The sequence below is a fragment of the Coffea arabica genome, chromosome 6c (assembly GCF_036785885.1).
Source record: "Coffea arabica cultivar ET-39 chromosome 6c, Coffea Arabica ET-39 HiFi, whole genome shotgun sequence".
In the NCBI taxonomy this organism is placed as follows: Eukaryota; Viridiplantae; Streptophyta; class Magnoliopsida; order Gentianales; family Rubiaceae; genus Coffea; species Coffea arabica.
In genome coordinates, this window is record NC_092320.1 from 5,501,643 (window position 1) to 5,514,126 (window position 12,484).

General features: G+C 37.9%; 1 protein-coding gene across 2 annotated transcripts; it reads left to right on the plus strand.

Annotated features, from left to right (window-relative positions):
• The first annotated feature begins 672 nt into the window (after window positions 1-672).
• LOC113691600 (cell division protein FtsZ homolog 2-2, chloroplastic-like) lies at window positions 673-6,977 on the plus strand. Of its 2 annotated transcripts, none has more exons than XM_072052317.1 (9): window positions 673-984; window positions 1,449-2,219; window positions 2,674-2,973; window positions 3,862-3,952; window positions 4,383-4,507; window positions 5,152-5,244; window positions 6,114-6,179; window positions 6,339-6,470; window positions 6,587-6,977. In XM_072052317.1, the coding sequence occupies exons 2-8, from the start codon at window positions 1,590-1,592 to the stop codon at window positions 6,468-6,470; spliced, it is 1,437 nt and encodes a 478-aa protein (XP_071908418.1). In that variant the 5' UTR covers window positions 673-984; window positions 1,449-1,589; the 3' UTR covers window positions 6,587-6,977. The 2 variants fall into 2 exon arrangements, with proteins under 2 accessions (XP_071908418.1, XP_027065615.1); XM_027209814.2 differs by having other exon boundaries at window positions 674-984; window positions 1,529-2,219.
• The last annotated feature ends 5,507 nt before the right edge of the window (window positions 6,978-12,484 follow it).

Genomic DNA, 12,484 nt, shown 5'->3' on the forward strand with positions numbered 1-12,484 from the left:
AGATGGTTTATACTGTTTAACAAAATTAAGGCCCCGTTTGGCAAGTGAGTTTTTTGGGTGTTTGTCTAAAATTTTACTGTAACTTACTGATGAAGTTTTTAACAAAATTTTTGAAGTATGTAAATTTTTGAATATTTTGAAATGTATAGTTTAAAAATTTTGATAAAGTTTTTGAGATTACTGTAATTAAAGTTTTAAAAAAATTTGTAGCAGACAAACTTGGTAAAAAATTCAAGTGCCAAACAAGCCCTAAGTCACTAATGATAATCTTGAGGGCAGATGTGGGATGAAGTGTTTTTCTCTCTCCTGATATATATATTTAAAATTGTTTGTGCATTTGAATTGGGTGAGATTTGATACACTCTACTTAGTTTTAGGGGAGGTAGCTGATGTTTTGTAAAGTTCAGGGAAGGTTAGTGAGACTGTCAGAAACCTCAGGGGAGGTTTCTAAAATTATCCCTTAAACCCCCCCCCCCCCCCCCCCCCAATTTCTTGGATATTTTTTCAATGGTCAATCATCACCAACACAACTCAGACTGTTATCTCTTTCTTCAATGTGAGAGTTTATAGCTTTTATAGCCTTTTTTTTTTTTAGTTTAACAGGAATATGGCTTAAATCTTGCTTGGTTTGTTAGGAGGTAGCTGTAAAAGATAAATACTAAACCCCAAAAGAGAAAGGGAAAAGAAAATAGGACGAGCGCTTTTAGTGCTACTACTTTCTCTCCCCAGCCCGTCTCCACCTGCCCTGCCAACCCTCGCGTACGGTAGCAGAGCATAGGCCGTAGAAATTAGCGGTACTAAAAGTCTAAACTAACCAGTGGTATACATAGAAGGAAAAGAATTAAGTGATTAACCAAAATCCCAAAACCCCAGCTCCCCTGACATTTGCTGCCTCCCTTCTCTCAAAGCAAAAACCTCTGCTTTTCCAGTAAATGCTTCAACCATTGCCACTGCGGTTTACAAGTGCGGCGCTGACTGTCTCAGGTCTCTCTCTCTCTCTCCCTCTACCTCTCTCTCCATCTCAAAAAATAAAACTCCTTTGTTTCCAGTATATCGATGTCTCGTTATCATACCCAAAGCTCATTTTTCTCTTTCCCGCTTCTGTTTCCTTCGGATTCTTGATGTTTTAGGGCCTATCCTTTTTTTTTTTTTTGGTGTCAAGTGTTGCTGCAATTTCTTGCCCCATTGTAATTTGTCTTCTTTTAAATTGGTTTAAAGCTACTGTCTTTCTTGCGCCAAGGAGCCCGGGAAGGGTTCATGTTTATGCTGTCTGGAATAACATCTTAACACATTTCGAAAATCATCACTATCTGTTGCATTATAATGTAAATGATCTTGGAAACATACGTTACAAATTAGCGTTGGCTTTTTCCTCTTTCTTTCTGCTCTGCTGAGGTTCTTTACTTGTTTATCTTGTTGAAGTTTTCGTTTATTAAGTATTGGTTTAGGTTATGATTGTTGAGAGCTCTCTGGCTGCATTTTACAATTAAACATGAGCTAAAAGGATATACTGGACTGCAAATTGTAGGATTCTGCAATTTGGCTTAAATTCTATCTAAGTTGCATATAGTATTTTGGGGTTTTCTGGTATGGCTACCTGCACATCGACTTGTTTTACGCGTTACGATGCTCGAAGGTCAATGGGGGTTTTGACCGTTCTTGGAGGAAAAGTAGGCCCGCTGAAAACGCCCGATGAAAAGATTGGCTTTTTGAATGTTTGCCAAAGGGGTAGTCCAATTTGCACTCAGATTAAGTGTTCAACAAACTCTCATAGTGTCAGCCAATTTCAGAGCAAGGATCCATTTCTGAATTTGCACCCAGAAATTTCGATGCTTAGGGGTGAGGGGAACACCACCATAGCCAACCCTCGGCAGGATAGCTCAAGTGGAAGTGTTACAGAGAGTTTGAGAGATACTTCGGGCTCAAACAATTACAATGAGGCAAAGATAAAAGTTATTGGTGTTGGAGGTGGCGGGTCAAATGCTGTCAATCGAATGATTGAGAGCTCTATGAAGGGTGTAGAGTTCTGGATTGTTAACACAGATGTCCAAGCCATGAGGATGTCACCTGTTTTTCCTGAGCAACGCTTGCAAATTGGTCAAGAGCTTACCAGGGGACTTGGAGCTGGTGGGAACCCGGATATTGGGATGAATGCTGCTAAAGAAAGCAAAGAAGCAATTGAAGATGCAGTTTACGGTTCAGACATGGTTTTTGTCACGGTAAGTTCTACTTCTCTTTTGCCAAGTTATTTTCTGGGGTGGATACTTTTACAGTTAGGCATATACTCGTGTTTCTGCAATTTTCTCTATCAGTTCAAAGAAACTGTAGTGAAGGTGTTCATTAACAAAGATGATGAAAAGATATATCGAAGCCTACGTTTCTGTAGTAGGAACAGATTGTTGATTTTTTGTTTTAACATATTGTGCTTCCAGAATATCAAAGCATACATTTCTGTAGTAGCAACAGATTGTTGATTTTTTGTTTTTAACATATTGTGCTTCCAATCTGTGCTCAGACACTAGTAAAATTTAAGTTCCTGTTAAACTCTACTAAATGGTGTGAAAGGCAATGCTATTTCATCTGATACATGTATGCTAATATTTAGTATTTTTAATTTTTGTGTTAGCCAATTGTTTTATAATCTCATGTTGGACTTCACATGGACCTCTACAGGCTGGAATGGGTGGAGGAACTGGGACTGGTGGGGCTCCTGTAATTGCTGGAATTGCTAAAGCAATGGGTATCTTGACAGTAGGCATTGTTACAACTCCTTTCTCCTTCGAGGGCCGTAGAAGAGCCGTTCAAGCACAAGAAGGGATTGCAGCTTTGAGAGAGAATGTTGATACACTGATTGTTATTCCAAATGACAAATTACTGACAGCAGTCTCCCCATCTACACCAGTAACAGAAGCATTTAACTTGGCTGATGATATTCTTCGACAAGGAGTCCGTGGTATCTCGGACATAATCACGGTATTGAATTCAACGTGTCTAAAGGCTCATCCATTATATCTAGCTAATATAGTTGACACTGCTTATATTAAGCAGCCTACTCCACCTAGCTTATTTCTCATGCACATATACTTGAATACTAAGTTGTGTTGGAGATTGAATATATGAACTCTTCCTAGATGACCAACTCTTGTGGTAGAAGTTAAAGAAGGTCTATGCAATTATCTACTCTTTGGGATTTCTGTCTTATAGGTGGATGGTGGTTCTTGTATGTTCCATCAGTTTTGATCAATTAGTAAAACTCAGTGATTGAGTATTTGCTTTAGCTAATTCTTCCAATTTTCTTGAAGGATGATCAATCTCACGCAATAATGCAGGTGAAACTAGGCTAGAAATGTATTATAAAAGCGTAATATGTTTCAGTTATAACTGTATATTATATATACTTCTACCTTGTGAGTACCTTTCTAGCATGCAAGTGTGGAAGCGAACCTCATTCACGCACTCTTTCTCCCACCTCAAACTCCATATTTAAAATTCTTTGCACTCTTTCATGATTCATGGTTGTTAAAACACTTCATAATTGAACCAATCAATGTGTAAAGTTGCACTCTTTGGTTCAATATGTAAAGTTGCACCAATCGATGTGAAATGCTACAGTGGAACATATGAAATATAGAATTTAGGTGTGTGTGTGGCTGTCACATGGACATTCTATACATATAAATTTAAGGCTTTGTAACTGATGCTGAATGGTACAGCGCATGACTGTGAACTATGAATTCACCAAGTTTTGTAAGCTACTGTACTCAGTAACAAATTAGTTTAATTTCTTTTTCACCATCGCTTTCAGTTTTTATTACAAGATACTTTTCTTATAGAATTTGTGATAAGTTGTGGTCAATGCAGATTCCTGGGCTGGTGAATGTGGATTTTGCTGATGTGCGTGCCATTATGGCTAATGCTGGTTCTTCATTGATGGGCATTGGGACTGCAACAGGTACTTTCTATAAGCTGCTGAATTGACGAAGTGTGTCTCAAGAAGCATCCATGCTTCTCTTGTCTTTGTGACCATCATTTTTGAGACCACCGTCCCCTAAACTGGTTTCTTAGTAAACTCCTTGGTGTTTCTTATACTAAGCTATGATTTCACCTTTCGTACTCATTGCTCAGTTCCATGGAAATGACTGGTGAATATCTGAAAAAAAGTGCTTCATCGTAAAAATGACATTATTTGGAAAATAACTTGAATCAGCATTTTGACTATTGTCATCTCCCTGTTAATTCAAATCAAAAGTTTGTTCACTTTCTTTCTTTGTTCTTCTTTTCTATGTTTTTCTCATTTGAATGTTTTGTATTAGGGTATGGTGATTGAGGTCCTAACTTATAGGATCCAGAGTAACTCACATTCTGGATATTTAACTGTGCAGGGAAGACAAGGGCTAGGGATGCTGCATTGAATGCTATTCAATCTCCATTGTTAGATATCGGGATAGAGAGGGCTACTGGTATTGTGTGGAATATTACTGGTGGCAGCGATTTGACATTGTTTGAGGTATGTAATTCTTTCTCTGATGTGTGTGAGCGTGTGCTTGGTTTGCTACAGAGGAACTGATGAAGATATTTTACACTAATTTACTATCAAGATTATCTCTCTTTTGGAAACAAAGGATTTACTTTTGAAGGAGACAGGAACCTCTGCTATTTGGTGCCTGTTCTGTTTTACATGAATAAAAATGCAGCCCATATCTCATAAAATAGTTAAAATTTTTGCTTGAAGTGGTTTTTAACATTCATTGTTTGTGGACTTTCTCTCTCTACACAAACTGAATTGTGTTGTTTTTGTACTTATATCCCTTTCTTCTGGACAACGAGGCTTTTATGGGGAAACTGCTATTTGGGTGCTTAAGTGGCCCCTGTATCATCAATATTATGACAAAATGAAGGTTTTGGGTGATGGTGACACAGTTCTTGATGTTGAAACGTTGAAGATTTCTGAGAATAACTGGCATACTGAACTTAATACTTTGGGGTCAAGTTTAGGATTTCCATTGTAGTCTATATGCCTTCTAACTTCTTCACACAGGTTATGTAATCCGCCCATTTGTGTATGTTGGCGTCACTAAATAGTTGTCTTTTGTTTGATCTAGTTCTAAAATTCTTTGTTCACGTCATTAGTGTTTCCTGGCTTTGTAATAGGTAAATGCTGCTGCAGAGGTCATATATGACCTTGTGGATCCAAGTGCCAATTTAATCTTTGGAGCTGTTATTGATCCATCACTAGGCGGTCAAGTAAGTCACTTACTATCTCTGCACAAGCAGCACAAATCTTGCCACTGGTATTCTGTTAAATTCGTAGTTACTGTTTCAGTGTATTGTGTAACAGTCTTTTGCCAATAATTGGTTTGTCCTTCAGAACAAATGTCGTAAACAAATCCTCACTCATGTCATGTCTCCCATTATCAAAGTTTGAAAGGGGGTTCTTTCTTCACATGCCCCTGTTTAATGTTCATCTATGATATCACTTACTCTCCTATTCAACTCACTTGGTAGGATATAAAACAATTTCAGGCAAAGGAACAACTATAATTCAGCCCTGATTTGACTTGTTTGGCTTAGTGTATTGACTGCACTTAATGCAAAAATTAAGGGGATTTTGCTTTCATTGCTTGCCATGTTAGCATCTGCCCTTAAGCTTTTTCTGTCATTCTTCTCCCAAGTTCTTCCCACGAGAAAAAGAAATACTGTCCTTTTGGTTGTGTTTTTTTTTTTAAACTTTAAGAAACAGTTTTTTGCATCTTTATTTTTCTGTATTTCCAAAAAGTAAGAGATAAGTAGAATAAGTTCTCCTTAATTGTCTTTAATTGGAAGATTGAAATATAGAATTTGCAGCGAAAGATCTTTAATTCACAGAACAAAGTAAAAGAGGAAAAAAAATTGACTCGGCAACGCTTTTGTAAGGTGTTACATTAATTGTTTGACAAATCCTTTATATTACCACTTCTTAATGTTATAATAGATTGATCTGCATCGGTTTTCACTCAAAATTGATACCATTCATTGGTGATGGATCATTTTTGTTTAGAGCAGATGCTTTAATTCCAGCATTATCATTTGTTTTTCACGTGGAGCTTTGAATTTTGTAATTTCTGCTCATTCAGGTTAGTATAACCCTAATTGCTACGGGATTTAAACGCCAAGAAGAAAGTGAGGGGAGACCTCTTCAGGTATTTATCATGCTTTAGCTGTACCCACAGCACTCTTGCTGCCCCCAACAAAGTGGGGAAAATAAAAAAAACGCTGTTCTTATGTGCTCCTGGTTTCATTCTCTGTTGTGATGACCGTTTCTTTTTTGAAAGCTTGTTTGACCTTTGGTCCACATACAGGCAGGTCAGATGGCACAAGGAGATGCAGGTCTTGGAATGAATCGACGACCATCATCCTTCCTGGAAGGTGGTTCTGTGGAGATCCCTGAATTTTTAAGAAAGAAAGGCCGTTCTCGCTACCCAAGAGCTTAAGTCAGCTTTTTGTTTTTTGCCTTTCTTGTCACACAATCTTCATGTTGAACTACACTGTTTTGTCGAGACTACATCCTCAGTTATGGGAGTATTCAGCAAAGTTTTTGTATGTACAGGATTGGGGTAATGTGTTCAATGGCAAATTTCCACAGGGAAGCATCGTATGCAATCCTTCAAGAATAATAAATACACTGTGCTCTCTTCAAGAATAATGGGGAGGTAGACAATGACGACGACGGGTATCATCTATTGTCCAGGCCAGCGGACTATTGTACAGTATACTTGTTTTTATCGCCGTAGATGAACTTGTGCATATATGTTGACGATTGCAGTGGAATTAGCATTAGTCTTTCAGAGTTCATACCCCTGGTGAGCAGTGTTGTGGAGTGGTTTCTTATTTTTGGGTTTCCTTTTTAAGATATTGCTTCTCGCAATAGGTGGTTTCTCGTTGCCATTCTGCTGAGACCAACCTTTCTTGCCGTAATTTTACAGATTACGTTCACAAAATTTTTTTGATCCTGTTTTTCGCACACAAGACTTGACTGACTGCTAGTGATTACGATGAATGATGACCCCAAAGTAGCAAATAGCAGCAGGACTGATTAGTGGCCATCCCGAGTTCTAAGCGTAACAGAATACGCTTGTGGCCGGCCGCCCAGGGGGGATAAGATTACTAGATTAGGGGGAAAAGGACGTGCAAGGGCAATTTTAACTTGTGTCCTATTCATGGTTACAAGTGCTGAGCCAAGGTCTTCCTTCACTTCATCTGTTGCATTGCGTTTTACGGAATTCAGGGTATCGCTACCCAATTCGGCTACAATACATCTGACATTTGGTCGTGTGCCATTCCATAGGTTTACAAAAAAATTGGTTCAGAGGAATCCTAGGAAAGCCTCAAAACAGTCTGGACGCACCCGCCTCTTGTTTTTGACGGGCTCTTACAAGTTACAACCTGCGCATGGTTGTGCTTTCAAGTTTCAAGAGAGAGTGGGGCCATAGTTTTGAATTGTTAGGTATCTCTACCCCATTGTGCAGTATTGGGTCTTTGCTCGCACAGAAGTCGGATCCGCAAGACAAGGAGTTGCCTCCGCCCTCACCACTTGCCACTCTCCATCCTTCCTTTTCACTGCTTGACCCATGAACTAAATTTTTAGTTGAGACATACGGTAGAAAGATGTATCCATGTTATGGTAATGAAATTCAATACCCTTCTAGTTTCTTGCATATTTCGATTATGTCTCGTGTATTTTGCTTCTCATTTGATCTAAAATATATTCAAAAGTTGTGTAAGAAGTTAAAAAATTTATGTGAATATCATGACTTACCGTGTGTTTTTTTTTTTGGGTTACTATCATTTTATCCTATTAAACTATATCACTACTATCAGTTTAGCCCCTAACGTTATCTTTTAGTCACTTTACCCTCATAAGTAATTCAACTCAACATGTTAAGAAATTTTGGACAAAAATATCTTTTTATTTTATAGCATTACTACATTGTTATTATCACTTTATTCGTTTAGATTATAGTGATACAATCACTTTAGTTCCTAGCTCTCTCGATCCCTCTCCTCCTCCCCCTCTCCATCTTTCTATTTTTTTCAATATTAATGAGACTGTCAAGAAGAAAGAAATTAATACTTTGACTTTTTTTTTTCTTGATACGAAAAAATGAGAAGAGTCACTCTAAATTTTTTATTATTTTTATTATGCAAAGAGGAGGGTATTTTCCTCTAAAGTTTTTAAACTTGCTAAGTTAGTTTAATAGTAGGATAAATTGGCTAAAAAATAACTCTATGGGGTAAATTGATAATGAAATTATATTTTATGGGGGCAAAGTGATAATAAATTTAATAGTTAAACATGTCTCTTCACTTTAATTAATAAACTCGGTTATGTTTGACCGTTAGTCTTGGAGGTAAAGTGACTAAAAGATAACGTTAAGGGAGAAATTGATAGTAACACCAAACGTTAATGGGGTAAAGTGATAATAATCCCTTTTTTTTATTGTCTGTTTGGGCCCATAATATTATTCCTATATATATATACATAGTTACATATACTACAATCGTAAATGAATTACAGTGGTTGACTTTTGATTCTTCAATTAGGACACCGCGATAAGTTTATATATGAACCAAAATGGAGTTAAATGTTTTCAGAGTTTGTTAGATATACAAATTTTGATGCTCACATGAACTAATGAGCTAATTAGGACTAGAAAATCATTTGTAGTTATAAGTTTATTCATACCTACAATATAAGAATACATGTTTATATTCTCAAGTAATCATACTAGCTAATGAACTTGACACAACGGATTGTGCAGGCTTTGCAAGAGATCATGGTGCTATCATGATCATTATTATTTTCTTTTCGGCAGAAACCAAGGCGCTAGTAGTACTGGGGACAGCGAAACCCGCAACACAAGGCGGGGTACGTTACTAATGCAGGGAACGGAAAGTCGAAGAGAGTCGAAGATGAAAAGAACCAATCTGTAGCCAAAGGAAACGGCTTTGGATTTGATATATAGAGGTATATATATAAGCTGGGAAGTGAAATAAGATGCAGTGCTGCTTGCTGAGGATGCAGTTGAAACTCAGTCATGATAAGACATACTGTTACAGAATATACATTAATCAGAGACAATTAGACACTGAAGCGAATGGTGGAGTCCGCAGGCTTCAACGAAGTATTATTGGAGGAGGAGAAGAACTTTGTCATCATGCAAGTTATACCCCATAATTGTCCCGGCTGATTAGCTATAAGTCTCTAGCCTTTGAGTTCAATAGCTTATAGTCTTTCGACCTCTGAATTATATTTCAATCAAAAATAACTTTTACAACTTTGTATCCTTTTGCTTGCTTCTTTTTCTTCGTCAACCTGATCCTTTCTCAAGTGACAAGAATAAGATCTCTGGTGACAAACTTATTAATTTGCGCTTTTTTTTTTTTTTTCATTTTTTGTTGACCTGGTCCTTTCTCAAGTGACAAAAACTTTATTAATGTGTAGTTTCTTAACTTGAGAATTCTCATTAAACGCACAGTTTGAGTTTCAACAAGAAGTCCAATTATTTTGATTCCGTCCTTACTAGTTTTTTTTTTTATTCTCTAGTATGTATTACTAGTTTTTTGCCCTTCTCAAAGTCACCCCGCCCCACTACAATTCTAAAAAATAAATGATTGCCAATAGTCCTTTTATTTGAATTTAAGCTATGGCCGTGTAAAATTAAATTCAGGATATTAATCACCTTGCACGTCACCATTTCTGAACCAAAAAATCTCAGCTTGTCAAATCGCTTGAAACTCCATTTTCCAGGTACCATAAAAATTTGCTTTGAATATAGTATAAACACAATAATATGATACCTCAAAGGAAAAGAAAAGAAAAGAAAAATGGAGAGAACTTTCTTTTCGTGAAATTAATGCGACAATGAAATCTTGAAATAACATGTACACACAAACCAAACCATTGGGCACGAGTAAATGCCAGTAGTAATGGCCTTGTTTGCAGCTGTGTGTGGTCTCTCCCTCTTTGGACCTTTCCTGCGATCTCTTCATCCCTCTCAAGTCTCATTCGGTGGCAGGTTTTTGGTTCTTATTGTTGCATGCATTTATCTCCCTGCATTTCATATATATGTCAATGTAAACCCAACCCTCGTCTCCTCCTCCATTGATTGTGACGGCTGACAGGCAAACTATGAAAAACCCAAAACAAAATGGAAAACTTGCTCATGCAGGTAACCTGCAATTTTATAAACCAGAGGAAAGGACTCAAAAATTTATGCCAATGCAAAAATATTTTGCAAAGTAAGAACGAAAGCCGCCAAGTTTTGCATGACAGAAATATCTGGCTAACCTTCTTCCAAATCCAAAGTTGTCTCCGTCTGGAATTAATGATTGGTACAAATTGTAGCTGAAACGAAATTCCCTTCCTGAATCAAAATCCCTACAGTCATTGGCCAGCAACATCTAAAAATCACATTTTTATCATTGATTATATCCCCAGGGAAAATTAAATTGCCAAATCAACATCAACCTCACAACCCTCCAAAAATCAATCGAAGGTATCAAACTCCCCCTCACAGCCTCTCTTTTTCCTTCTCTTTTCTGGGGGGATTCTCAAGCTTGAAGTAAGCCACACAATTTGGAATCTACATCGGAAAAGACACGTACATTTGTCCCATGCCATACATAAAGAAACATTTTGCTAGGACGTGTAAGCGAGCACCCCCACCCATTTGCTTTCTAGTTTCTATCTACTAGTACTAGTAGTTGCTTCTTTATTACTATATTCCCATTGCTTCCCACGTAGTAAAGGCTTCATGTAAATGTTATCCCCAACACTCGATTGGCAATTGGCATCACACACACACACAAGAATAATTTTTTCCATTTTTATATGAAAAGAGAACGTCCAAGTAGCAGTGCTAGCATGACCCTCCAGAATTCTTATGATTCTGCTCGAGATGCCACCGTCTCAGTTGATGTGCTACTCCTGCAGGAGTTCAAGAAAGCTAATCACGAGACCGCATCCTGCGATGAACAAATCAAGTCGGTCAAGCCACGTTGTGGAACTAATGATGAGTTTAAACGTCATCAGCCACGGCTAACGTCAAAAAACACTACTGTCAAAGACGCAAAACATCAACCCAAAGATGATGGAGCAGCAAAATTACAGCCGTCTGCAGCTGTTCTAACTCCATTAGTTGAAAACTTGAGGACGACAAACGAAGCTGAGGTGTCGACCGTGGTTACCGGCCGGGAAAGACTGAAGAGACATCGGATTGAAGTTGCGGGTCGAGTTTGGATTCCGGATATATGGGGTCAAGAGGAGCTACTAAAGGATTGGATTGACTGCAGTGCCTTTGATGCTTCCGTAATGAATAGTAGTATAATGTCGGCTCGGGCTGCATTGGTTGAAGAAGGAAGAAGAGCCAATTCAAGCAGAATAAGAATAGAGAACCGTTGTTAGTTTTTACTATTAATTTCAACAGATGAGTTCTATTTTGACCCTTTTTTTTTTTTTTTTTATCTTCATATCATGGCAACAATCCTCTGCATATGTGAATTAATTCTCAATTAGTAGATTGCGTAGCTCTATGATATCAGTTGCAACCCATTGAATTGATGATTATCCAGCATGATTTAGGTAATGGAGATTCATGAATTATTGCAGCATGGTAATTGGCAAACCTGATACCGTTTTCTTGTGCACAAAAAAAAAAAAAAAAAAAAAAACTTAACTGAACCGGTCTGGCAAGTAGCCGAAATATTTCTCTCTCCTCCGATATAATTTTATTTTCCAAGGCAGATATTACTTAAACAAGCAGTTTTTGAAAATTATTTTCCCATCAAGAGAGTTTACTATAGCTCTTATAATAAGTTCAATCTCTTCATCTCATGCGACTACACGAGTCAGGATAATTTACTTGAAGAGATTGGTGTCAATCGTTATTCGCGTCAAAAGGCTCTTCTATCTTGCTCATGTGCAAGTTACTGGCGCCGTTACTCTTCTTTTTTTCCTTTCTTGGGGTGTGGGGGGTAGCCTACTGAAAGAAAAAAAAGGAAGTTACCAGCGGGACCGTTGATTAGGCGAGATGCATTCCGCTTGTCCTTCACTTATTTTGAAAGATGTCCAGATTCTTGCCTCTCGTTTGAGAGCTTCGAAGGGGGCCATGAGGATTAAGCTGGGTCCGTCCAACCATTCCAAGACTGTAAAGAAAAGTCGCTTATGTAGAGACTGTAAATATCAAGTCAGGTGCTTCCTTGACGATTGTTCAAGGACGGGGAAAATTTAGTCCCCATGAAAGGCGTACAATATATGGTTGCACAGGTCAAAGGAACTTTTACCGTACTAGTACAGCCAACATCGGCTCCGCTTCCACTATAATGTAGGGTTGGAAACGAATCGAACCGCTCGCAAGTGGCTCGAATCAAGCTCGAGCTAAGAATATTAAACTCGTTAACTCGCGAGCAAACTCGCGAGTTTGAGTATATATATATATTTTTTATT